Source organism: Hypomesus transpacificus, chromosome 11 (genome assembly GCF_021917145.1).
Source record: "Hypomesus transpacificus isolate Combined female chromosome 11, fHypTra1, whole genome shotgun sequence".
Taxonomy (NCBI): Eukaryota; Metazoa; Chordata; class Actinopteri; order Osmeriformes; family Osmeridae; genus Hypomesus; species Hypomesus transpacificus.
Window position 1 is genome coordinate 13,340,640 of NC_061070.1, and position 27,775 is coordinate 13,368,414.

Consider the following 27,775-nt stretch of genomic DNA (forward strand, 5'->3'; position numbering starts at 1 on the left):
CCACCACGGCTGCCATTGTCGGCGCCATCTCGAAAGGGAAACCAAACAGAAACTTACATGGTATGTATGAACCCTGTTCAAACTGTTGAAGATGTTAGAATCACCATGTCCAGAAATGTTATTCAATCTTCTTGCTGTATTTGATGACGAAATGCACGTTAAAAAAGTGGTTTAAGATACAAAAGGATGGTTCCATTAAGCAAAATTTGACAAATGTATTTTTTTTGTTGTTGAGGGAACTCATTGTTTTCAGCCTCTGTTTGTCCCCAGTGTGACTCCAACGTGTGTTGCATGCTCCCAGGAATGTTTGGATCCCATCATCCTCTTCCAGACTTAATCTGTTCCCACCGCAACAAACCCACAGAGAACTCCTTGAAGATATTTTCAGTCTGTAAATGGTCTTAAACGGCTCAAACGAAAGGCTCTTTCTGTTACATCAAAGGCAGGCATAATTAACACAGTGGGATCCAAGAGACCTTTAATTGCCGCAGAGAATCTGTTGCTTCCCCTCCCTGGCAGACTCCAGAATACTTCTAATGTTCCCCAGCAGGTGGAGCAGTTGTCTGAAGAAGGCCTGGGGACAGGACACACAGCACAACCCTGCCATCTGAGGCTCCTTACACGCTGACTCGTGGTCTCTTAAAAGTTGAGCTTTTGTGGTGGTAACACTCTGTCTCCCTTTGTTTCCTTTTTTGTTAGCCAAGAAATTCAAGAAGGTGGTTGGGAAGGAGATCTACTCAGACACACTAGAGAGCACGGCTATGTTGGAGAAGGAGAAGTTCCCTCAGGACTACTTCCCTGAGGTGGGTCTGACTCGCTGACTGCTTCCTCTGTTTGTCCGTCTTACTTCCTGTTCCCTTTTGCAAATCTCAATCTCAAGAGTGGTTGAGATTTGACACGGCAACATGGGCCATTTAAAAGTTCAGTTGAGTTATTCATGTTAACTGAAATGTGCCCATACAGTTGTCCACTTGAGTTTCAGGATTATGGACTTTAGGGGATATTTGCGTTTCTAAAACTCTTTCTGTTTTTAGAACTTTAAATTAGATGTCATCTATTATTTGATTTCATGTCATTTGATTTTAACAGAACAAAACTTTTTAAACGTTGTAGATTTGTCCATATACACACAGTATATTTCTTTCTCTTCTACGATGTTTTGTTGTCTTTGCAGAATGCTTTTAATCTTGAGCTTTGAGAAAAGTCCAGAAAAGCCCTTTGCAATTTCAGCTCTTTCATGTAACACCTCAGATTAGTCTCCCCTCCAGAAAGCACACACGGATGCTTCTGTACACTCAGTTCAACACGTTTTAGATCTTCTGTTTGAGCCCAGGCCGCTGTGCTCTGTGGAGCGGTGTGTGTGTGCGCGTGTGTGTGTGCGCGTGTGTGTGCGCGTCTGGCTCCTCGTGGTGAGGGAGCGGTGAGCTCGGCTGATATAGTAATAAAGAGAGCCAGGGCTGTGGTGTCGTCCCTACACTCCCCGCTCATCTGTCAACCACGCTCTGATGGACACCTTCGCAAATATATGCAAAGGAGATGGATACGGCCCCTCTCACAGACGGCTCCCAATTTCCGTCTTTTTCACACGCGCACTCTCTCTCACGCGCGCATGCACGGACATGCATGTGCACGCTCACTCCGTCTTGCGCTAGCTCTCATAGCACACACACACACAGACGGACATGTGCGCGCTTGGCACCCGCTTTGGGTTGCCCGGTTTGGGTTGCCCGGTTTGCATGTCGTAGAGGATCTAATGCCAATTACATCGATTAAGGGGTGAAGTCATTTCAAACGATAGCGCCAAACTCTTGTTCTGCCGTCAGGGGGACAAGACATGAAAACAACAGCAAAGTTGTCACCTGAATGAGGGAGGGGTAGAGCGAGAGAGGGGGCAGATAGATGGGAAAAGTTTGGCCTGTGATTTATGCCTCTTTCCCGGCTGGGTTATGAATCTGGGATGATGCTCCTGAGAGCAGCACTCCAGATAATGTTAGCCCATTTAAAAAGAGCAGATTTGTGTAGTCTATCAGGCCCCGCTATTCCCCCCCCCCACACACACGCACACACACTTCTCACTGCCGGCCCCATAGTGAGAAATTGGTTGTTATCATAGATCACAGATACTGCTCAAACCTCTTATGAAAGATGAATTAATTTCACTAATGCTTTAATGCAAAGCTCTCATGAGGGAGGCAGGCTGGCGATAACCCCTGCCTCGTCCCCTCTTCCTCCATGGTGATTTATGCCGTCTTTTAGTAGATGAAACCGCCTGGATTCGCCATCCATCTGCAGCCTTAAGGAATCCTATTAACAGGAGATCTGGGACAAGACGGACCGCCACGCACGGGGCCGGGCGGCTCTCTGGGTCCGTGTCGCCAGCTTGTAAAACTACGGTTGGAAGCACGGACTGAAGTTTGAGCAGCCTTTGTGCAAACAGTTCTATATTCAGCCAAATCAAAAGCTCGCCAGAATGTGGGTTATAGCTCTACGTCACGGCTCTTGGGTAACACAAGTGATTCTTAATTTGGAGTTAAGTAGGTGGTGAGGACGTCTTCTGTTGACGTTTGTAATGAGACGGATATTTAAACAGTTGAATGTGACAGCAGACGGTTTAGCAGGTTAGCGTGAGACTACCTGGCTTTCCCTGCTTGGGCGTTACCATCACAGTCGGCCATTAACAGCTTGTAACAAGGCCAGGGCCGATGACCTCATCATGGTCAGGGAGTGGAAGTTTAGGGTTGAGTGGCAGGTCTGGTTAAAGAACAGCTACGCTTACAGACGAAATTCCTGGACTTCGACTGCAATTGAGTGGGTAGGCACCGAGGTACTGTTCTGTCTGGTCTGCACTTGAAAATACATTTGATGGGCACACGTTAGTGCTATTGTGGTAACGATATGTTCAGGATCTGACCTGCCTGCTCATGCCTCCCCCCTTCACACACAGACACACACAGACACTCACACACACAGATACACACACACACACTTCCTCTTCCTCTCTCGCTCCCCGTGTTAAAGCTCCTTGTTTCCCAGGAGGGCTAGACAGGAGCCTCCTGACCTTACGAGTTCTCCAGGTTGACTCAGTGAAAATGACAGTTCCTCCCTCTATGCAAAACCCCAGCCCTGCCTCCAGGCCCGACACTGTGAGTTATGGCTTTAAGTGGAGGGGAAGGGGGGGCTGGCCGTCATTAATTGAAAAGCTGAATAAGAAAGGAACTGGACAAAATAGCGGGCACATTTCTTTTGAAAGGTTGACGTGATGGATTTGGCGGCCTGTCATTTCTCGTTGTTCCGTCAATCCTTTCAACCGGCCGTGAGCATTAATATATTTATTTTGTTTGGTGCAGTAATACATGCTTCCAAAAAACATTGCATCATAAGGATTTGTCATTGCCTTATATAAATAAAGTATACGAGTGAGACCTTAATGTCCCCTTGCTATTGATTGTTTGCACGGAAGTGGAAAAAAAGAAAGACAGGCTGTAGATCACCATCCATGCATGCTGGTATTTGTGGTTTGGCACCATGGGTTTGCTCATAAAAGCATTGCTGGTGAACCTCCCATACCCTTTTAGTGCCCTCTGTGGTATGATTACATGGTGTTGTAACCTTGGTGTGGTTTTGATTCATATCCATTGTAGTTCCAACCTGAGCACTCAGAGCCTAGAGTCCAAGCAGTTAATGAGGTTGGAAAGTTTGGATGTTCAACTTGACCCAGTGTCCCTGTGCCTCTGTGTCGTTCATCTCTCTCTCACACACATACATACATACACATACATATACACATACTGGTCAGTGAGCCCTATACCCCCCCCTCATAACCCCCCCCCCCAGCCTGAGTGGGATGATGGAATAAAGATAAATGCAGAGGGGGGTGGACTGCATGGGGCCAGATCAATCAGGGTTTGTGTGTATTACTTATTACTCACAGTGCATTTCTGTCACGGCCCCCCTGTAACCCTGTCCTGCACCCCTTCTGGTCCTGCACCCCCCCACCCCAAAGCCCAGGGTTATTTATAGCTGTGGGTGGTCTGTGAGTTGAGGTATAGGAAAGGTCATTGGATAAAACCAGACAGGGAGGGGGGTGCGGGTTTATGGGTGATGGGGCTCCTACGTCTGACATTTGATGGAAGTGAAAACTTCCTATGGACACAAGTGGGCTGTTCATGGAGTGGCTTCCTGTAATGGGGAATCTATTTGATGGCCCCCCTCCCTCTCTCTCTCCACTCGTCCTGTCCTGTCTCCGGATTGGTTGGCAGCCCTGGATACGGCTCGCTCCGCAACAGCCTGTTCATCACTGTCAGGGGACAAGCCGCCGTCCTGTGGAAGGTCAGCCGGTGTCACCCCCCAGCCTTCTGACCTTTACTGCTCAGGCTCCTCCACCCCCCATCCCCCTGGCCTGGCCCCCATCAGAACCCCCCCCCCCCCGGTCTGGTCTGACCAGGGATCAGGTTTGGGGGAAGGATCTGATAATGGTACCTTCTAAGCAGATTAAATTGAAGTGGACAGCACCTGTGCCAACAGCACTGCTTCCAGTGTCAGCTGGTGTAGATGATAGTGTTGTTTTGGTTTTATTGACCTAGAAGGCCTATTAGTGATGTTAGTGATTGTATTGACCATATAAATGGAGGTCAAGGCCTGGATCATTGTGGATGATCTCTCATGTTCTCTTCTGTTGAAACAGTAAAAGTTGTCTGGCTGTCTGTCATTATTGGTCAGTGGTGAATCAACGTAGGCGGTTTCATAAGAGTTCTGTAGGAATGAACAAACGTTAAAAAGCGCATGTGTGTGCTGTGACACTTACTCATACTTGCAACTGTGGCGCGTGTGTGTGTCTTTATGAGCAAGCATTCAGATGACAGATCAGTCAAACATGGAGAAGAAGCTGCCGTCAGAGGAGTGATGGATTCTAATGCTGTGATGGTAGTTAATGGTCGTTTAAATGAAACCTCAGATTAAATCTCTCTCTGGCTGTGGTAGTACACCATGGATGTGTCCCTATGGGGGAAAAGCTAGCCCACCTCTCCACTAGACTTTATCCTCCTTTTCCTCCTCTCTTCAATGATTCCCTTAAGTCATTACATTGGCATTATGTCAACACACACGCATGCAAAAATTGACAAGCAGCACATTCAGTCTGAACCTTCCATGCAGCTGGAAGACCATACTGTTTAACTACATTTACTGAATGTAAAGTGAACCAAAACATCTGCTAGCCACGTCAATATAAATGTGATTACTGAACAAATTTCCTTGAAACATATGCTGCATTTTGTTGGATGTATTCCAATTTCACGTATTTTTATGCATAATTTTTTTCATTCCCGAACATTGTTAGAATTGTAATCGATAAAAAAGTAGAATCGAATCCAACTACCTGGGACATGCACACACACTCACTGAATTCAATGTTCGATAGTGCTGTGTAATTGGAGCCATACATTCCGCCAGGCGGTATGGATTAATTCAAGTATGCTAATGTAATTCAATTTGATACAGTTAATCTTGTACTAATGCAGATTGAAGGATGTGAGGTGCAATCAAATACCTCTCAGCCTTTAATTTGCATCTAAGTTTTTAAATAAAATTAGTCAATTTGTAATTATGTGACCTGGGCTGTAATTAGTTTATTCATCACTGTGGTTAACTCCCCATTAGGGGCCTCAGAGAAGCCCTTATTTATTTGTTTATTTCTGTATTCAAAATGAGAACGCTTGCAGCATCAATTTGTCTCCTCATTTAATAACCAGCTTCATGGTGAATCATGTGCTGCTGTGTGAGATCTCTGGACTTGTGATTGGATAATCCACTCAGACCCCAGCTCTGTGGACTGCCCCAGGACCAGGTGGCTGGAGAGCTCTGTGCCTGATGTGAAACCACCCACTGGGCTACCAGCCTGTCCAAGTAGCTTCCAGATGAGATCAGATTGAATTTAGATTGAATGCTTCTTGATATTGAAATGTGATCTCAGGTAGTGATTGTCTTTACAGTTTTATGATGGTCCCATGACCTCTGTTGACTGATGGCAGTGGTGGTTAATACTCTGTGTGTTCTCTGTATGTTCTTCCATGCTAACCTGGAGTATGTGTCTCACTCTGCTGCAGTGCAAGTGGTCCAGAAAAGGCTTCATCAGGACTCGATGGGCCCTGGCTGACTGGTGAGCCCTCAATACCACAGCATAGTCAAACTACATTTCCCATGTTACCCTCACCCTGTTTCCCCCGTCACTCTAACTTTGACTTGCTACACTTTGATGGTCTGGCAGGATCTGTCACTTTTATTTTTACTCGCGATCCATATAATTTCTCACTGGGGGCTCTGCTAATCCCTTGTCTTTGTAGACCGCCGAGAATCCTCTAGAGAGAAAGAGTCAGGGAGAGAGACAAAGAGAAAGAGAGGTCTACTTTGACAGCATGCTACAGGACCAGGCAGGATTGGGTTAGGCATAATCACGTTAGTCAAGCAGTTGCATATGACAGATGACAGAAAACATTACCTGCAATTGAACTTGCGCAGGATGAATACGAACCTTTGCTCCTGGTTTGAGTAGAAGAGGAGGGGAAGGATTGTAATCTAATAGAAGGATGACACGGGGACAAAGGGCTAAAAACGCAACACTCCAATAGAGGTTCAATGCTAGACAGGGAAAGAGTGAGAGGTGAGAGGGGGAGATACAATTATGGTTTGGGCAGTGTGGAGGTACAGAGTCCACTACTGACAAGATCAACAGGTAAATCACCTTCACTTTGTCCTTAGAGACTGGGCTTTAAGAGATATGTTGTTGGCTGTTGTCAACAAAGAGAGAGTTGGGTTCATCTCCTAGTTTGGTCTGGATATTCGACATGTCCACAACCAACTGGGAACAGCCAGAGCCGTGGGCTTATCAGTCACAACCAATCGCTGCTCTGTTTGTAGATCTCTACCTGTCTGTGTGATTTGATATTAATCAGCAGTGAACACTAGAGGTCTGTTACTGTATATAGGTTTCCAATTTGAAATGATTCTCTTCCCTTTTCCTCCTTGTAAATGGATGTTGTAGTAGATCAACTTATTTGGTTTAGAATTTTGTATCAGCGTCACTGTACCACAAGGCAACTGTAGGTCTGCTTGCTCATGCTTTCTTTCTCGCTCTCCCCTCCTCGCTCCGTCTCCCTCCTCTATCCCCCTTCCCCCCCTCTCTGCCTCCTCCCCAGTGCCTTCGACCTGGTCAACATCCACCTGTTCCACGACGCGTCCAACGTGGTGGCGTGGGAGAAGAGCCCGTCTGTCTACTGTGGGACCAGACAGAAGGCTCTGGGCTACGTCCTGGACAGGTACCGCTCTGCCCTCCGCCTCCTCCTCCTCCCCTCCATCCCCTCCATCCTCCTGTCCCCCTTCCGCCAGACCGCACATCACACGTTCTGCATCTCTCCGCCCCTCCTTCCGTCCCACTTCCTTTGATCTCGTGGCTCGTTTCTTTGGTTTCACCCTTGACTACATCACAGCTCCCTCTCGTCATCCCTCCTTCTCTCCCTCCTCCATTGACAAGATGAGTTTTCAGCTTGGCACCTGTTTAATCAAGGCCACAGGCCATATTGCTGACGCCACTCAGCTTCTATATTCCACATGAGGGTCTTCATATCCTAAAAGGAAGGGATGAGACTTAAGCTTTCTATATATGAAAGGACTCATACCATGTAAAGCAAGATTGAGCGGGAGCCGTTGGCTATATGGGTACTTGTTTACTATACATTTTTTGTCCTTCTACCAACGTCACAAACCTGGTAGAAGCTGATCTTGATACTATTAAATACCTTTAATCATTTCTTTATTTGAGCATCTAAGTTCTCCCTTTGCTATCAATTCTTCTTCTGTATAAGAAATCCTCATTACATCCACCCATGGCATCCTTCCTCATGCTTTTCCTGACTCTCTCCTCTCCTCCCCCCACGCACTGGAGGGCAACAGCCTCACCCTGACCTTTATCCATCCTCTCCTCCATCCATCCTCTCCTCCATGCATCCTCTCCGTCCCTTCCCCTTGTCTTCCTCCTCCCCATCCAGCCCTTAGCAATCCCCGGTAGAGAATCCTTCACCCTTTACCCAGGCTCCTCCACTAGTCAAACATGAGAGCCCCTTCTCAGGCCATGCTAATGTGATTTATGGGATATCCATTTACAGTGGGGGCAGAATGATGTAGTGTGCTAGGGCCACCCCTGCTCTCTACCTGGTCATGCAAACACAGAAAGCCCCCAGCAACATGTGACCCCCTCCATTGAAACAGCATCAGAATGCACGGCGCCTCTTATCGCCTCCACTTTGAATAACTACATGCATATAAGGGTGGCATATATTATCACGGCTCTTGACACTCGTGAAATACGAGACGGCCGCTTTAACGTTTCCTCAAAGATCATATTTTTCCCCTCCTTCATTCCGCATTTGATGAAAGAATGGTCTGCCTTTAATAGACAGGGAAGTGGGAGTGTTTTAGGAATATGGCAGCTTTTACAATTTTTATGAAGCCATAATTTACCTGGATTTATGGGAGGCAATGACGTTTCTAAAGGACCCCGCTTGTTGCTTACATTGAGGGTTTTGGCCGTATTTTTCTCCACTTTTGTCGTGCTATCGAAGTTGATTTATTTTTAAAAGTCACATCGTAAATAGCGCTAGCTAGATGGCACAGCGCTGGGGGTTGAGGACGTTGAATGTTTCCCCCGCTGAGCTGAGGGGCAGTTTCCACCCTCCCACACTCTGAATTCCTCTGGTGTGCATCGGGGAAGATGTCCTCCTTGCTGCTCATTCTTAGGGCCGTATCATTAGAACTCTGACAATGGCCAACGGATTTGCACTGCCCTTTTTTAGGTACGTAAGAGGAGGGGGGATCGTTTCTGACTGGAAGCAGGGGTGTTAAGGGGCGGGGTGGGGATAGGGGTGGGGTGTTAGAGGGAGGGATGCGGTGCATGTTCAGGCTGGTATGCCATGAGGAGAAGGGGTTGGGAGGCATCGCGCCTCAACTGCTCATTTTGGGGAAACACTCAGGCACGGATCCGGACCGCTAGAGTGAGAAAAATGCTCACCGAGACTCGAGTGGGGGGGTTAGGGGTTGGAGGTGGGGGGGGAGGATGGGGGATGGGGGGGGTGGCTACTGGGCTACACAAAGGGTCCCCAGCCTCTGTAGGGGCAGTGAATAATGGGCTGGTCCTTTCACAGGGGCTGCTAACCTTTTGGCAGCCACCAGCGAACTCCATTCTCCTCCACCGATCAGGGAGGACAATGCAGCCAGGACCGGCTTTGAATGAAGCGCTACCACCAACAGTGTTCCCATTCAGACGCCGGGTTGGGAACCATCTTTTTGGCCATTGTCCTAACTCTGACTCCTACCCCAGAAAGAGAGCAGGAAAAGGGAGAGAGGGGTGAATATCCATAGCCCAACCTTCCCCCTCCTTCCTTCTTTCTTTCTCTTTCTCTCTCCCTCTCTCTCCATCTCTCTCCCTTTCTCCATCCCTCCCTCTCTCTCCCTCACTCAGTCTCTCTGAGCTCTAATCTCTCAGTGAGTGTAGGCCAGGGTGGACGTGGATGGGGGGGAGTTAGTGGTTGGTCTCCCCACAAGCTGGGATCTAAGGGCGGTGTTGGTCGGTTGCAGGAGCCTGGTGGAGCAGCGGGCCTCCTGGGTGAGCTCCGCGACTGGGCCCTCCCATGTCCAGCAGCTCCTTATCTGAGGTCCGGGGCTTAGTAGTGCAGCTTACGGCCCATTGAGAACACATCTGATAAGCCCTCTTCCTCTGTGGCCCTTTTAACTGCTAAACGGTGTTTATCTCCAGGCGGCTACAAGGCCCCCCGGGGGAACAATGGTGAGAGGGAGCAGCGTTTAGGCGGCCAGAGATCTCCATTGAGTCCCATCAAGAAAACAAGCAGTCCTTTAGCCTCGACTAATGCGCGGGCCACTTCTGTGAGAGCAAGGGAGGAGGGAAGGCTTTTTGAAATGCAGCCCCTGCTTGTTTTCGTACACCCAGTCCCCTCTCTTTAACAGTGGACATATGAGCACCCACAGAGGAGACTTTATATACCGCTTTTTTGTTGATTTTTGCCTTGATCTTTAAGGATCATTGTTTCATGATTATGTAAGGTGTTTGAAGAATGGTTTGAACTGTGATGTGATTTTGAAATATTCTGTCTTGAAGGATGTTCTCTTGTTAGTCCTGAACTTGTTATCGGGCTTCGGTCGTGGTGAAAACCAGCTTGTGTGTATGCAGTATTTAAAAAATCATCTTTATTCATCTAGGTACAATTGATCCAAGAGAATTCCAAGAGTGGCGTTCTAATTTCAAGCTTTCAGACCAAGAGGTTGATGGGAGTCCAGGCTGCCAAGAGGCATGTGAAATCATTGTAGAATATAAAATCAACACACCTTTTTCGTCCCCCTCTCCTCCTAGAGGATCATCTTTTGTGTATTGGGGTTTGTTCCTTTTCCCTGGCCCATTCAAAGGGCCTGCTCTGGTTCAGGAGAGAACAGTTTCACATTACAACTGTGAAATCCGGGCATAAAGGAGGCTTTGTCGCCCCCTATTATTTTCCCCCCAGATATAGTCCATTGTCACACAGCTGAAGTTAATTTGATCAACATTGGGGACATTTAACTGTTTTGTTCCCTGAAAAGGCTTGTTTCATGCTCATTTGCTCATTTCGGGGCATTGAAAAGCAATGATTGGCAGAAAAATAATGTTGCCGTTAACAATTCAGAGCAATTAGTTTCCCATGGGGAGGCAGTGGGCCGAACTGGCCGCCACACAGCGACTCTTTGTCATTTTATGGACGGTCATCAGTCAACTGTCAGCCTGTCTCAAAGAGCTCTCCAATCTAAATGTTTCCCTTTAGGCTTTTCCCAGAACAACAGACTGAAAGAGAGGAGAAAGACGAGCCAGTTTCCAGGCAATAGACATGTTCAGCTGGAAAAGGCCTGAATGATAAGAGATCCTTTGCGAAGCCGGGAGAAATTTGTGATGCGGGACGAGTAAGAGTAATGCATGTGTGAATGCAATAAATACATAATGAATCGTCGATCAACTATGCGGAATATTTGTTTTTAGTTTATTGCTTTTGAATGTATTTAAGCAGGCAAATGTGTTGACAAGTGCGATTGATAGCTTTGAACACACAGCTGGTGTGCTTGGGTTAGCTGAGACACTCACTGAGACTGTAGTGTGCAAGGTGCAAGTTGGGTGTGTGTGTTTGGGAGGGGGTGGGGAAGGGGTGTTAGTGTGTGACTCTGTGAACTGCCTCCTCACCCTGGGAGGCCTGGGGCAGCAGGGGTTAATCCTCTCCACTCCCACTGGGCTCTCTGTCTGACTACAGATCTCTCTCTCTATCCTTCAGTCTCTATCTCTGTCTATATCGCTCTGTGTTCATCACCATCCCTCTCTTGCACTGCCCCCCCCCCCCTCTCTCTCTTTCTCTCTCTCTCTCTGTCTCTCTCTCAGTACACTTCGTAGTGCAGGCAGAGTGACAGGTGTCGGTGTGACTGTTGTCCGTATCTTGTAAGGATATGGATAGTCTATGACTTGGTGAATCCCCAGGTGTAACCAGACTCTGCGCGCTGTGAATAGATGCGTCTTCCTCTAGACCCTGTCATCTGAGGGGATGAGACGGAACACTAGATCACCTTAAACCACACACCACTACACGGAGTGAACTTCCTGTTTCCTTGTTTCGGGGGGGCCCGGTCATCGGCGTTGTGGGTTTGACGTGGCCCGGTCGGGTTGGCTTGTCCTCTAACCTCTCAGTGACCGCGCCACCCCCCAACCTGACTGGGTGGGGTGGGGTGGGAGAGGTGGGGAAGGAGGGGTGGTGGTCCTTAGGGGGTCACAGGTCACAGCGAGGGCCATCCCCATCCCATTCACCCAGACGTCAAGCAGCACATTCTTCACAATGTTAACATTCTCCCAAATCACTCACAATGGATGCGCCGCGAGAGATGAGCAGCATTGTGCTGTCGAGTTGTGCAGAGATGAATTTGACTGGCCAACTAATGGTAAGTCGCCCCGTCGTCTCCTAGTGACATGGACCCTCGTAAGACCCGCTATCACAGAGCATAATCCTGGAAGCTTGTCCATTATGACTCAGCCTAACTGTCAGTCATACTTAATCATGGGACTGGTTTTGTGTGTGTGTGTGTGTGTGTGTGTGTGCATGCACCCAAAAGACAGACAGACAGGCAAGAAGACTGACAGATAGAAAGAAAGAGTTGCTATTTGCTTGTACGCGGGTACACATGTGTGCGTTCTTGCATGTGTGCGGTTTTCATGTGAGCAGGGAAGAGTGTGCGTGTGAGAGGAATGTGCTCCCACTGCTTTGTGACGAGGCTGTAGGGGGCCTGGGAGCAGAGTTAGGGGCCGTCTTATAAATTAGCGGCTGACCCCCGTCTTTGTGTGGCCCCAGGAAGGCCTGATTCACGGCCCCCCCCCCCCCCTCAGTGAGAACGGCCCCTAAGAAGAGCCTCTTTCAGGGGTGTCACCACGCGATGAATTGGCTGGGGGGAAGCATGTTTATAGACTGTGTAAAGGAGTGCGTCTTTGTGGGGGAATGTCGCTGACACTGTTACAGTTTGCCTGAATGAACTGTGATGACGCACCTAATGGGGCCCCAGCTGGGGGGTGGGGGGGGGGGGGGGGGCTAGCAGGGGGGGCACCTCGGACCCCCCACCTCTGTCCCATTCACGCCCAGTCCACTGTGGCTAATGTGGCGATTCTTCGGGCCCCCCACAAAGGCCAAGCAAAAGTCAACTTTCACACCAGCGGGTCACCACGAGTGCTTTAGGAAATGATCGTGTAAACAGAGTGTTACCTTCTGACCTGCGGCTGATACCTTAGACCCGCAGACAAAACGGCCCGGGCCCACGTATTAGACATGGCTATTAGCGGGATAAAGCTGTGGGCTCTATCCCCTTAGGGGGAGACACATACACACAGACACACACACACACAGACTCTCTCTCCCTCTCTTACTCTCTCTCCCACACCACACTGAGGATCGAAACATGGTCCTGCCCAACGCTGTCTTTTCCTTCTCACTCTTGCTTTCCTCTTCTCCTCTCCTCCCACGCTCTCTCCCCTGTCCTCCCTCCATCTTCTCTCATTAGGCTCTCTCTCTCCTCTCCTCTTCTCACCCTGCTTCTTTCTCTCCCTGCGGCTCGAGGGCCTCCTGTGGGAATGCCCTCATCTTTACCTCCTCCCCGAGATCAAGGAAACAACACGTCTTAAAGATATTGCTTCCATCCGAGATATTGAAACAACATTTAGGGCTAGACAAAAACATTGATTTAGATATTATGGATATCATTTAACGTTTTAAATCGTTGTTGAACATGTTTTGCAACATGTACATTATCTTCATTGGCACACAAATTCCAGCATACATTCTTTTGCCAACTCATATATTGGATTTTTTCATTTAATTTTTGTATTCACTTTTTTTCATCTATTTCCTCATTTTGAATGCCATCTCTTCTTATGTCCAGTCTTTCAGCCCCTTTTAAGTGTGGCAGGTCATTTATGACATCATCAGTGCTGAGTGTATTAGTGTACTAAACCTCTCCCTTGAAGCACTTGGCTGAGAGGCAGGTGCATGTCCCCCCACACAACAAGCACCTTTCCCAGCCTCCTGTGCCCCTCTTTACCCCCCCTACCTCCCCCCAGAGAGAGCCACTGTGTGTGTGCTTTTACGACTGAGGACCAGGAAAAGGACCCACCACGGAGAAAGAGAGAGAGGGAGAGAGCGAGGAAGAGGGAGAGAGAGCGAGAGAGAGCGAAAGAGAGCGAGAGAGAGAGGCTGGGGAAGAGTGAGACTCTTTTTACTGCCTCATAAATATATTGTTATCAGTGGCTGGGGGAGTCGAGGCCAGAGATTTATCCTCCCCGATTAGCACAGCAAGCATCCTGAATCATTAATTACGCACGGAGCAGGTCTACCTTCCTTTTAATTTCTTATCTCTCGTCTTGTAGAGGGGCCTCTTCTAAGTAAATGATTAGGTATGAGAGTTAATTATACCTCGCTTAAGGTGCGTTTGAACAGCTCTTGGATGCTGCTGCTCCTGCGAGGCTGGTCTGGATCTGGAAACATTCCACGACACGTCGAGCCGGACTCCATGAATCCTTACCCACAGGCTCTGCTGCTTTGCTAAATCTCTACTATATGTATAAAGTTGTGCACGTTTCTCATCTGTGATAACATAAAAAACAAAAAAAACATTTAAAGCTGTGCTAGTAAACATTTTACATTTCCTGAAGCCCATTATAGAACAGAGCAGATGGTATATTATACTAGTAGACATACAGTATGTAATAGTTAGTGCTCTTATCTACTGGATCGAATGAGTCACTCCCTAGGACAGGTGTGAGTACCACCAGGTGGCGCTGTGCACTTCAGAAATGACATGAGGCCCCTAAGGCCACCACCACGCCACCACCAATCAGATAACAGTCACCAGCACTCCACTGAGATCAACCTAATAACATGTGGTCCCATTGTTTTACAGGATTACTGACCAGCGGTATGAGAAGCTACCATATTTTGTCTTTGGGGACTTCAACTTCAGGTTGGATTCGAAGCAGGTTATTGAGGTAAGAATTGTGTGTGTGAGTGTGTGTGTGTGTGTGCAAGCATTGGTGGGTCATGTATGTCTGTGTTGGCATGCTGTGAGAGTTCATGAGTGGGCGCTTGTGTGTGTGTGTGTTTGACTCTGTGCGGTTAAATTAGCTTGAGGAAGAAAAGCAGCCCTCCAGAATTATGGCTCATTATTTGCTCCTCTGTGGCCAGCCCAGCTGTGTTTGCCAAGCAACCCTCCAAGTGCATTGTTATGTTCTGGTGCCATTCCCTCTCCCTTCCTCCTTCCCCTCTCTCTCCCTCCTCCTCCCCTTCTCTTGGTGCAAATTAGGGCCACAGTGCCCCAGTGTAGTGCAGTCATTCAGCATTCCTCATCATGAGATAGGGGGCTAGGACAACAAGCCATAAAGACCTAATGCCACGCACACACCATGGCGGGGCCCTGTGGTGTCCGAGGAAGAGATGGAAGGAGAGGGAGAGAGGGTGGACTCTCTCTGCCAGACACAATAGCCCTCAAATCACTAGCCCTGTTCAAGGTGTCGGCATTGTCCATTTGGAGCCGCACCTCTTTGAAAGACGGAGGAAGAGGTGGAGGAGTGCGGGAGGTCTCTGAGAAAGGAGCGTTTTGCTCAAGCGGTTCAGGAAAGACCTCGTCCTGTGAGGTGAGGGGAGAGGGGCCTCGTGATGTGGAACGCAGTTCAGCCATCCAGCCACTAGAGGGGCCGCCGAGGGTCACACGCTCTCATTCAACCCAAACTGTAATCGTCGGCAGATAGGTGGGGGTCATAAGTTGGTGCGCCCTCATTCAAGCCGCATGCAGGTTTGCCTCATTGATTGCTGTGCGTGACCATAAGATGTTTGTTTTTGCACTGTACCCATCATTCGCATTGATTGACGGAATTCTATCATCTCCCACGGTACATTGGATTTCACTGGGATAATTGGGTCACATTAGCGCTGATCATGTGAGAATATATGAGCTGCTTTTGGAGATAATAAGGCCACCGTAGGAGCGGGATGAGCAGATGCTGCAGAACACAGGGACCATTGAGAGGGAAGGGTCGGGATCCGACCACCCTCCCCCCAAACCTGGCTCCCTTTCATGATGATATTTGATGACTAGGATGTAGTTAACCGTTAGCGCGACTGGGATGAAATCACAACATGCCATGTCGCGGACATTAGGGGGTGACAGATTCCACTTACAAAGTCATGTGAATGTCACCGTAGAACGTCCACGTGTGTGTGTATGTGTGGGCTTGTGTGTGTCCCTCTCTCCAGTTCTCTGTGCTAGGTGAGCGTTGGCTGCTGTCTCGGTCTCTCCCACTCTGTACGAATGCTGGCCCAAGGGTCGTGACCTTTTTTTTCCTGGGACATGCGAGGCTTGCACCGGTGTGTGTCCATCTCAGAAACACCCTTCCCTTTCTCATGCATCTCCACACACACACAAACAACCCTTTTTCGCTCACAAGCACACATTCATACACACACACACACAGATACAGACCCCTCTCTCATGCATGCGCGCACACACACAGGTCCCATCCTCCAGTTGTTCTGACAGATGTTTCTGATTGATCTCCCCTGCTTGAAGGGGTGGTTCCGGCACTCAGGGGGGCCTCTTTACACTGAAGAGACACTCAGGAAGTCAGAGCCGTGGGCCATGAAGGACCCCCTGGTACTTGCGCGCGCACACACGCAGACACACAAACAGTCCCATCTCCTTCCCCCTGCCTCCTCCAGAAGGGTCCTCATCGCTGCTAAGCGTTTAACGGGGACTCAAGACCCAAACGCAGGAGGCTGATGTCATCCAGCCGAGCTGCTCGTTAAAGAGCCAGCGCTGGCTCGTATAATGTAAAGCAGTCGGACTCTGGTCCCTAGAAGGCTGATTTAATGGCGGCTTGGATGCGGTCGCGGAGGAAGCCGTGATGTCACCAGTAAACAAATGGGTGCGGGGTCCGCTCTGATCTAACTCACAGCCTCAGAGCTGTGTCAACCCTTTAATGACAATTAATGTCAGCAGGACAATTAGTGCACCTCCAGGAGGGTGCTTTACTGGAGATGGGCCACTAGTGTATCGATCTGGCATGCTTATCTGGAGCTTGATTCAGACAGTCAGACACAGGTCCCTCCCTCCCTCCCTCTCTCTCCATCTCTCTCTCTCACACACCTCTAATCCTTTCCAGTGTTCTTGACACCTTCTGCACATACTGGTTGGCAATGAGGAATGAGAGGATATTTTAGCCAGTGCCTGCCCACACCTCTTTCCAGCATGATCCCGTCTGTGTCTATACTAGGCACACAATCACACTGGACAGTCTATACCACTTCCTTTTACCCAGCATGGCGTATGGGTGCAGAGGAAGTTGTGAGTGTGTGTGTGCATGTGTGTGGTGGTCTTCTGCCCCCTATACGGCAGGGGGCATTGTCCCAGGGTTGGACACAGGTGGCAGATTCCTGGCATGCTTGTGCAGCAGGATCAGTAACCAGAGGCTGTGGCCGGCCTCTTCCCCCCCCCCAGGCCCGGTTCCCCCATTAATTGTGTCCGACAGAGGGAATTGGCTTCAATTGACCCCCATTCAGCGGCCCTTTGACTGGGGGACAAAGGACACAGCCACGTGGAGACTAATGCTGGAGCTGAGCTGCCTGGAGGTCCCCCACCAGCACTGTCCCTCTCTCCACCCTCCATCTTTCTCAGGACCCAACACCCAGGGCAGGGAGGGGGGCACAGACAGGGTTAGGGCTCTGTGAGACCCGGTCAGGAAGATATTCAGGTGTCTGGATGGGGGGGGGGGGGGGGGTTGGTGGGCGTGAACTTGAAATCCAACACTGATTGGGTGGAGCTGTAAGGTTAATAGTGGGTAAAGAAGGTGGTGTCTGGGACGTTTGAAACCTGAACAACCTATTGAAACTTTTTTCTTTGCCTTACAATCCGATGTCTTGACACATCTGTCGGATTGACGTCGTGTTGAGCCCGCTTGGCCCCCTGACCACTTCACCCAGTTTTTGGAGCTTCACCACAAAAGAGACGTGGGCCTACAGTAACTACCAGATTGCATGATGGGGCTTCGTTTCAGTGCAGTCTGCCCCGTGTGTCCACAGTTGACCACAGAGGACAGTCTGGAGCCAAATGACCCCCTGCGGAGCAGGACATCCTGGCTGGGATGGGATGGGAAGAAGAGGTGCATGATGGTCTGCCATGTTGGAGGCCCCAGAGGGTTGGCGCTGGCTGTAAATCAGCATGCTCAGTGACAGCAAAGCGGCTCCGTGCCTGGACTCACAGTATATTTAAAATCCCTCCTAATTAAACTAAATAGAATGTAAATTTAATATCTGCAGAAATGGTGTAGCCCCTGGCCGAGCCGATCCAATCCTGCGATTGATAGGGGCCAGCTGGAAGGTTAATTGCTGACTTGATCTACTGTCCCCGTGACACAGCTTGTGCCTGTTTTAATTGGAACTGATCGGAACACTACATGGGGCCAGATTTCATTACGGTAGCCACCGGCTAATGCTAACGCTCGGCTTAATGCTTAGCTAATGCTAACGCTGAGCGGGGGACCCAGGCCTCAGTAGGGCCCCCTGTCTGTGTGAGGTGGGACTGTGGGGGCTTGCCAAGGCATCAATCTTCCTCCCTTTGTCCCTGGCCCCTTTCTCTCCCTTGAGCAGCATGAAATTAAAGGTGGGGCCGTTGGCTCGAGCCACACCAAATGAATGCTGTAAAATGCTCATTAATGACAAGTGGGGGTAATAAATATGACATTTTTCATGCTTTGAAGTACAGTGCAGCTCACAGTCCATGCCTGTCGAAAGTGTGTCAGTGTAGTGTGTGTGTGTGTGTATAATGTGTGTATAATGTGTGTATAAGCAAGGCATTGTAGTCAATGTGTACTTATACAGTACAACATTTCTGTGTAGTATTGCCTAATTGTGAGTGTGTGTGTCCACAGGATGCACACTATTGTTCAAGCAGGCTAGACAGGGATTAGATGTTGCTCCTAGCCATATTCCTGGCTCGTGAACTTGTGCTGGCTAAATATTGTTTGCCTCTTTTCCCCTTTTCATCCAGACTTTGATGAGCATGTGTGGGTCGGGCTTGCTATAAATCAAAAGCCAGCCAGTGTAATTAAGTCTACACTACATTAGTCAGGCTAATTAATTTGGGGGCCCATCCATCCATTAGCCAGTGGGCTAGCACTGATTGGGCCTCTGTTCTGTGGGACCTGCCGACACCAGGGACTGTGACCCTCCTTGGCTGCTGTTCGTTCCCCAGACACACACACACACACGTATACACACATACACATTTCTTAATTCCCCAATTCCCATGTCAGGAGAATCTCCATAATTCGATAAAAGAAAATCGCCGTCAAGACCTAGACATTGAGATATAAACCCTAATGATACCTCAGAGTAAAATCCAAGGTTACATATCTATTAGTGCATCTCTTATGACCACAATGAAGTAGTCCAAAGACAGTGATTTAATATAGCTAATCCACCTTATCTTGTGTGCATGGCACAGTCTCACAGGAGGGTCTTGGTGTATTTGCTGGCCTGTTTAATCACTTGATACCAGTGTAGCTCCAGATGAAGATGTTCCCCGGTACAATACAGTATCATTATGTGAATAGAGGAGTCTAATTGGTCACAATAGGGCCCCATTATACCAGAGATAACCCGTCTAGATAGAAGGAGATTATACCCACTGAACAAAAGACACTGTTCTCTCTTCCTCTGTTTGCTTGCCATACTAATGAATACAGAGAGGGGGTTGGGGGGGTTGGAGGGGCAAGTTCAGTGATGAGGGTGGAACGCAAGCGATGTCGCTTTGATCGGAGTGCCGTCCCCGTAATTATAAAGGCGCCCGAGTAGAGGGGACAAGCAGGGGCTTCTGTTAGTCTCGCTCATTAACAACCGCTCGTTTGAGGACGGCTGCAGTGCTGCAGACCCATTGTGCTGCAGGCCGGAGCGACTGGCAGCTGGACGCGCCACGCCAGCGGTAGATGGTGTGACCGGGGGGTGAGGGCAGCGCCTGGCACCGGTAGCCCCCGCTTGCCCCCTCTCCACCCCCACTCCCACACTGAGATTGTGGTGCCCCGGTCTCTGAGGCAGGACAGGGTTTCAGCCCTGATGACCCCTCGGATCCTCCCTCCTGGGCTGTGGCTCCTGGGCTGTGGCTCGCTGGAGGGGACACTTTGACTGGCCACACCTCTGGTCACTGAGGGGAGAGTCCTTCACTCACCTTCCAAGGCTCACTCACGGACTCACTCACTCACCGTCACGCCTTCACACTTTCTCTCCCAATCTTTTTCTCTTGATCTCCCCCTAACTCCCTCTCTTTCTTTGAAAGCAGGCTTTATTTTTCCCCCTCTCCTCAGCCTTTCTTCCGTCTTCCTCTCCTTTCTCTCGACGGACTCCCAGCATTCCACAGCTCTGATCGCTGGTCTTTAACGGCTCAGGGAAGGCTTTTCACACACCACAAAAAGTAGGAGCCAAAACAGGAGCAAGCAGTTTTGTCTGGAGGAAGGGAGCTTTGCTGTTTAACTAGGTCAGGAAGTGGATTATACAGGGGGTGTTGGCTAACAGAAAAGAGTAGAGAGACAGGTAGACAAGAAACAGACAGGCAGGCTGGCAGACAGACATTATGAGTTGAGTTGCTGCCAGCATGACGTTGTGTTCCGGGATATTAGGCTGTCAGTGCGCACATGCGTGTAGACCAGACAAGCGTTAGCGTGTCTGAGGAGATGAAAGTGCTCCCGTGATAACAGCTTTACACAGTAGACAAGGTCCCACATATTTGCTTTGAAAACAATATAGTTAAGTTATGGCTATGCACACTGATTCAGTACAATCCCAAATTTGATTTATGGACTAGTTTTATCTGTCTGTTAACTTTGAAGAACTGCGGCGGGTAGCAACAAGGTCCCTACGACCTCTTTAAATAATTCCTTAACTGTTTATCTCCAGCAGTTCATTATATGGATGTGTCTCCCCTGCTCTCCCCTCCACCTCTGTCACACTGCAGCTTGGCCTTGCCTTTGAAATGGCTCAGAGGAACAACAAACCGCTAACAGTGGCTATTTTGATTTAGTCCAAACGAAACGTGTGGCATAAACTGTGGAGGATAAGGCTGTCTTTGTGCCTGGCGCATAGTGGCCTGCTTGTATGATGTCAGTCTATTTTTGACTAATGCAGTCCGCTGCCGTTGGCGGAAAAGAAAACAATAATCGTTTTTTTCTCGCCGTGGACTGTGACCGGGGTGCCAAGCAGGTCCCAGGACGGTGCATGTTGTCTCAGGGTTATGTAATGGAGACACACACACACCATGTCGTTTCTACTCTGCCATGGAGTTTACATGAGGTAGTCAACATGTGGCCTGTCTCAACCCCTTGTCAGACAGTAATTGCATTCTGTATTAGATCAACATGTCATGTTACATCCAGTTCCTAGAGGTCAAACTTCAAGAGAAATTACATTGTTAAATCAATCTTATTATAGCACACTTATATCAAGCGTACATGTTTATGAGAGACCGGGGGGAAAAAACGGACCAATGTCACTTTTTATGTAAGCCAGCATTTATTAAAGCGTGTAATAAGAATAGAAAGAAGGCATGAATACAAAGCTGATGAGATGTCGTGATTCAAAGAGCAGCTCATTGAGTTGTTTGTCAGCTACTGTCAGTCCCAGGGAGGTGTCCCACAGAAGGGCTCTTTGTCACCCAGCTGTAAAGCCAGCCTTGGCACCCTGGGCCTTTAAACAACTCTGGCCAGCAGAATTAAGAGTCACTCTGCTCCATTCACAGCCCAGCACAAATATCCCCATCATATTTAAGAGGCCCATTAAGTGGCACATTGAGAATTCATGGGGCTCCCCCACAATTCCTTCCTGGGTGATTTATCTGTGACGGCCATATTGCTCCACTCTTTCAGAGAGAGGGGGCTCTTCTTTTTGTCTTAAAGGAGGCCCAAAACAATGCGTTTCAGGCCCATTCCTCCGACAAGGCCCTCCTTTCAGGGGGCTGAGAGGGCCGGGGCCGGGGCCTAACATCTGTTTGTGTCCCCATCCAGGCAGGACCCCAGCACAGCGCGCCTCGACGGCCCCCTTCTCCTCGCCCCGGGGGTCTTTGTTCCCGATTTCATGCTATCAGAGGGGCAGCATGTTTTCCTGCGCCTAGCTGTCAGGGGCATAAAGGGCCCCGCTGCGGGGTCACACTGAGAGGGATGGGCATGAAAAATTGGTAAAATGTATCACAAAGCCCACCCACAAGACGGTTGCCTAGCGCGTCGTGGCGGGGCTGTAGCCCTCCACCTACCTCTCCCTGGCCCTTTCCAACCACCACCTCCCTTCCTTGGCTGAATTGCTCCCTCCCTTCCTCCCTCCCCCTGTCCTATTATAGCCCCGATGGACAAGTGCATCATTTAGATGAAATGCTGCAAACAAATTAAAGGGTGGCGCTCTCCAAATGCATCATTGTTCTTTGTCTCCCGGGGAGGGCTTTGTACCGGGGTCTTGGATCCTCTCATCGCACTGTACGCTGGGAAGGGATATAGGCAGCCGTCCGCCTGCATGAGGAAAGCATCAACAGATTGTGAGAGCCTCCTTTGTTTTTCAGAGCAGGATATCTCTGCAGGAGCCGTGTAGTAAGAGACTTATCTGAAGTTTCTGGGATTCTTCTGCATTGTTCTTACCTTTATAACCTACATTACAGGAATTATCGCATTCATTTCTCATGAATGCAACTAGTTCCTATTCCGATTCCTATCTGGACTGGACACACATGATCCTTTTTTTGGGGGGGGGGGTTAAGCTCAACGGTACCAGTAGCGGCCCAGAAATCTAAAACTTCAACATAGATTTATGGGCCTTCCAGGCTTCAAAGATTGTCAGTCATAGGGAAGCTAGATCTTAACCTCTCGATCCGACGGGGACTATTAGAGTTCCAGAGACCAGTCCCAGGGAGAGCCCTGGCCTGGCCTGACCTCCGCAGAGAACTGGATCACAGCTGCATTCATTGTTCAGCTGTGATCAGTATTGATCACCACGGTAATGAACTCCACCATCTCTTCTCTTTTATTGGGCCAACACTAATCACTAACCGCTGGCCCTCATTCCTGATTGGGTTTTCGATATCCTCTAATTGACCCAGCCGACAACAACCCTAACCCCCCTTCACACGGGCGTGCGCATACACACACACACACACACACACCCCTGCCTCTGTTTCTTTCAGTTGATTGCCAGCTAGAACCAGTCAAATTTATTGTGATTTAGCAGTTTGCCTGGAGGCCCTTAGGTGATCAAAGCCCGTATTCATCTTCTATCCATAGCAGTCTGTCTCTTTTTGATTGTTCAAGTGTGCTAATGAATATTCTACAATCGTGGCTTTATGATTTGATTCCTCTTTAGTTATCATTAAACAGGATTTATTTGCCTTTAGCTGTGGTGTAAAAACAGCATTCATGTTGGAAACATGGATGTCTGTTGCTAACATTCTCTAAGCTGCTGTTCGGAACAAAAAACGGCATGTAACCACATTCAAATGAAGCACAATCTCAATAATGGAGGTTGCGCCAGTGAAAAGCAAGGGTTTGAGTGCATTGGCCTTTAAGAGGAGCTTTGGGGAAACTGGTGCGTTAAACAGCCTTGCAGACATCTGCCGCAGTTGGTTACAAACTGCTGACTTAAAGTGGCAGGGGAGGTTTTCAGATTAAATCTCTCATTAGGCTCTCTTTGTACAGGTGGCAGTAATGTGTCAAGAGTTTGGCCTGAGACAATGGCCTCTCTTACCCTGCCTAATACGCTGAGGAGTGGCTGCCTTCGTTTTACTGCTGCTACTTTCTACACACACTCACACGTGCAAACACACACACACATAAACACAATGAAGCATCTGGTGGCCTTTTCCTGTTAAGAACTCTCTATTTAGCTATTGTCTTTCTAGTGTGTGTGTGTGTGTTCTAATTTTGTGAGTCTTAACCTGTGTGAAACCTTCATTGTAAGCAGTTTTTAAAGATAATTTGTTTGTGTGTGTAAATTTGGTATACCTTGAGTATTTAGACCAATGGTATGGTGAGTGCGTATCTGCATTATTTGTGTGTGTGTGAAATTAAGGGAAGGTGGGGGGGGGGCTATCCAGCATTTGTGAGCCCAGATCTGGGTGTGTGTGTGGAACCCCCAGTAGTGGGAGGTCAGGGGGGTCAAAGTGATGAATTTTTATGGGCCTGTTCCCTGTGTTTCAGCCCTGTCCCTTTCTCTGCGCGCTGCACTGCCTCTCAAAGACAACCAAGCAGGGCAATTTGTCCTGCGGGGCCCTAGAGAATGGGCAAGCAGAGGAGTTAAATACCAGGGGGGATGAACACACACACACACACACATACTCACACAGACACACACATACACATTCACCCCTCCATCCTGTTGTCCTGGATGATTTGTGGCCTGTCCATTATCCTCTTGGAGAGGACAAATGCATGCAGGACAAATGCAAGGTAGCACAGGGCCAGGAATGGTAGGCCTCCCAAAGCGGCCCATTGTTTTAGAGAAGTTTCCCAGATGTTATAATGCCCAAGATAAATAGGGCATAGTATCATTACCTCCATTTACCTCCAGCCCTCGTTTCACGGTGGGCGTGGCCAGCTTGGAGACCCCCTACATCGAGACCCGCCATCCAGCCAACTCCAGCTCTCACATACTGCTGCGAGTGTGTGTGAGTGTGTGTCTACACGTCTGTGTGTGTGTGTGTGTGTGTGTGTGTGTGTGTGTGTGGTGGGGAGTAAGCACAGACGAGGCAGCAAGGGGTCAACCCTCTGACTTGTGACCAGGGAGCACCCTCAGGCTAACCCCCTCTGGGAGTCTGGGTCACTGTGGCTAAGCTAACGCTAGCATCTCAGCACTAGACTCAATCCCAAGAAGAAGAATCCTTTTATCGCTCACATTTTGTGGAACACACACACGTGCAGGGAGTGGCAGAACACACACTGGCAGAACACACACACTACGGGCATCCGCCTCTACGTTTGACCCATCCTGGTGACCTTCCTCCCAGGGCAGAGAGGAGCAGTGGGCAGCCACATCCGCACCGCCCGGGGGGCCAAGTCCAAGCGCTCACCCATGTCCTGGCCAGGGACATGCAGGACAGCAATCTGGGGCTGGTTTCTTTGCAGAGAAAGCCCTTGTGAGCACGGGGGGTAGCCCACCCTAGCACCGACAAGCCCCAAGCAGGAAATTGAATTCAGGACCTTCTTACTGGACAACCCCATGCTTTCACTGCTCCTGCTTGATATGTGGACTGTACGCATCACGCGCATGCTAAATCCTACTAGTGACTAACTCTTGCCATGGCATTGATGAATCCACAGTGTTTAGTGGGATTAATTAGCAAGCATGAGAGTGTGCGGAACTTCCTGGCTGGACTCCAGGAAGCCAGGGGGGGGGGGGGGGGGGGGGGGGGGGGGCTGATTTACAGGCCAGCTGTGTAATGGCTACAGGGGAAGACAGCAAAATTTGTTTTCCCCCACTTTGGACACCCCCTTTGCCCAAGGGGGCAGAAGTCTCAATCATGCATGCGAGGCAGGGTTTGATGAAGGGAGGAGGGAGGAAGGGTGGTGACAGGAGAGAGGAGAGGGGAGCGCTAAGCGCTGCGCTCAACCTGCCAGCCGCGTTGGCACCCGGTGGGGACGGCTGGCAGCCCTCCTCAGGACGGCGAGAAAATAATGGCACGCCGTGACAATGCCAGCGCCCCGGGTGTCACAAATGCTAGCCCCGTCCCCTGTCTGGTAATGGAGAAAGAATACTCCACTCAGAGGCCTGTCTTCTCACTGCTCTCTCTTATTCTCTCTCCCTCACTCCCTCTCTCTTCTCTCCCTTCACTCCCCTTGTACCTACCTCTCTCTCTCTTTCTGCCTCTTTCTCGCTCCCTTCCCTTACCCTCTCTATTCCTCCTCCTCTCACTGCCTTTTCTCTCTGCTACCTACCTACCCTTTTAAGTTTGTCCCTCTGGCTCTCCCTCCCCTTCCACCTAGAGATCGAGATTTAATCGCTGATCTCTAAAGGCACTCAGCAAGTTATTATATGGGGCAGAATGATTGTATCGTGAACGCTGGGCTGGGAATTGATCAGCAGGGACTCCCTGTAAGAGGGTTGAGGGATGGGAGTGGGGCCCTCTGCCCGGCCCACGTAGACAAAACCAATCCACAGGACAGCTGGCACTCTCTTTTGGAGATTCTGATGCTGCACACTGTACCTAGAGGGAGGGATGCTCTGATCGAGCACATGGCGTTTGTGTTGGGGTTAAGTGCTGGTTGTGTGGGACAATGTTGTGTTTGAGTTAGGATCAGGATCTCCTCCATCTGTTCTTAAGACAGGATCATTTACAGAGAAGGACGGGACACAGGGTGTGTGTGTGTGTGTGTGTGTGTGGGGGGGGGGGGGTGAAATGGGACAGATTAGTTTAACCTCTCTTCCAAAAGAGAGCAGCTGGAATAGTGAGGTCCTTTCAGAAGTAGCTTCCTTCTCCGACAGTCATGAGATTACTCTATTCAAGCTCTAACCGGCTCCCAAGATGCATCACCACAACCTATCGTCCCCGTCCCAATCCTGGACTCCTACACACAGCACTGTTAACTCGACCTATGACCCATAATGCAAAGCGCCAGTGGGAACAGTGTTTGGACAAACTGGTAGCAGAGCGTGTCAGTAGTGAACACGTCCAAGACATACGCTGCACAAACTTGTTTTCTCAAACTTTTCACTCCTGATTTCCATCTCCCTCTTTCTCTCGGTTTCAAATGAAAATTGCAGTCAGACAAGTTACATTAACGTCATTTCAGGGGGGTCAATGAAAGCATGTTCCGGCTTAATGTGTTTAGGCGCAGGCGGTTTGATGGGACACTTAAAGAGAAAGCTTTGTTTCAAGCCCCCTCCCTCTTCCCCCTCCACTTTCCACCCTCCAACACTCATGTTGCCCCAGCTCGCCATTACCACATGCATGACCCACAAGCGCAGGAGGGGCTGGCTGAACTCGTGGTCCACATCCTGCCTCTCCTCACTAGGCGAACACCTGGGCTTCCCTGGCAGAGGGACAGCCTCTCCCCATTGACCCAAGGCCCTTAAACAGAGGCATGGGGTTCTCATTTGTCCCTGCTCTTCGTTAGAGGGAGAGGTAGAGAGAGGGAGTGGGGGATGATCGCAGGAGGGGGGGGGGAGGTTGGTTTTAGCTGAAGCATCTCAGGACGACAGGAGAGTGTCCATGATCAATGGCGTGCAATCAGCCGCCTCAGACTCCTGCGACACCATTATCAGTCATAGTCAATGAACACATGAATGAATCAATCTGTCATATGTCAGGGTTCTTCTGCCAGCAAGCTTTTTCTCCACCGCTGGGGTCAGACCTATATACTGTGTAGAAGTACACAGCGGACCCATCTACTGCACCCACCGAATTCAATTCAGGTCATTTTCAGTGTAACTTTATTTCAGACACACAATATGTTTCAGTCTCAGTCGCCCCACAGCAGACTGAGGACAGGGATGTTTTCCCCACGCGTCTGTCTAAACTGACTTGACGTGTCTCTAGTCATTGATGTTTGTCTGTGTTGGACTTGCGGTTCAGAGTCTGAGGATAGTTGGCACAAGTTGTGACATTCATTCATATCCATTGTGGACCAATGACCTCACTTAGTATGATCTCATTCCCTTATTCTTTCAGATGAAACCAAATAAAAGTGTGTGTGTGTGTGTGTGTGTGTGTACTTGCTTGTGCAGGTGTGCTTTTGACAGAACATGTGGGGATAAATTCATGTAAGCGCCAAATAACATTGACCCTTGTGTTCAAACAATTTATTTTATTCGCCAGGATTGTGCTCGCTGGATTATAGAAATAATTTGAACATGAATGGAGAGTCCATTCCTGTCCTTTTAGATATCCATGTTATTTTGGCGGCCAATAAGCTGTATGGCTTCCTGGCTTCAGTGCCGAGTATAAAGTGGTCTGGGGATTTCTGCTTGGCTGGCTTCAGGATTTTGCAAAGCCGACAGAAGGGCTTCTACTGGAAGAAAAAGGGTGCCAAGCACTTGTAGGAGCTACTAACATGAAAGCCTCATTTGAATACGTTCCGTTTTTTTGTATTTTCCGTTCTTCCGAGGCATGATGACTCGTTCTTTGTTCGCTGTTGTTGGCCTTGTAATTC

At 49.2% G+C, this 27,775-nt stretch overlaps 1 protein-coding gene across 1 annotated transcript in view; it reads left to right on the plus strand.

Moving 5' to 3' along the window:
* Positions 1-27,775, plus strand: part of LOC124473755 (inositol polyphosphate-5-phosphatase A) — a 96,493-nt gene that overhangs the window by 54,499 nt on the left and 14,219 nt on the right. The window contains exons 6-9 of the mRNA XM_047029419.1: positions 700-803; positions 6,105-6,157; positions 7,194-7,313; positions 14,515-14,710. Coding sequence (XP_046885375.1) covers positions 700-803; positions 6,105-6,157; positions 7,194-7,313; positions 14,515-14,710 — 473 coding nt within the window. The remainder of the gene's footprint in view (positions 1-699; positions 804-6,104; positions 6,158-7,193; positions 7,314-14,514; positions 14,711-27,775) is intronic.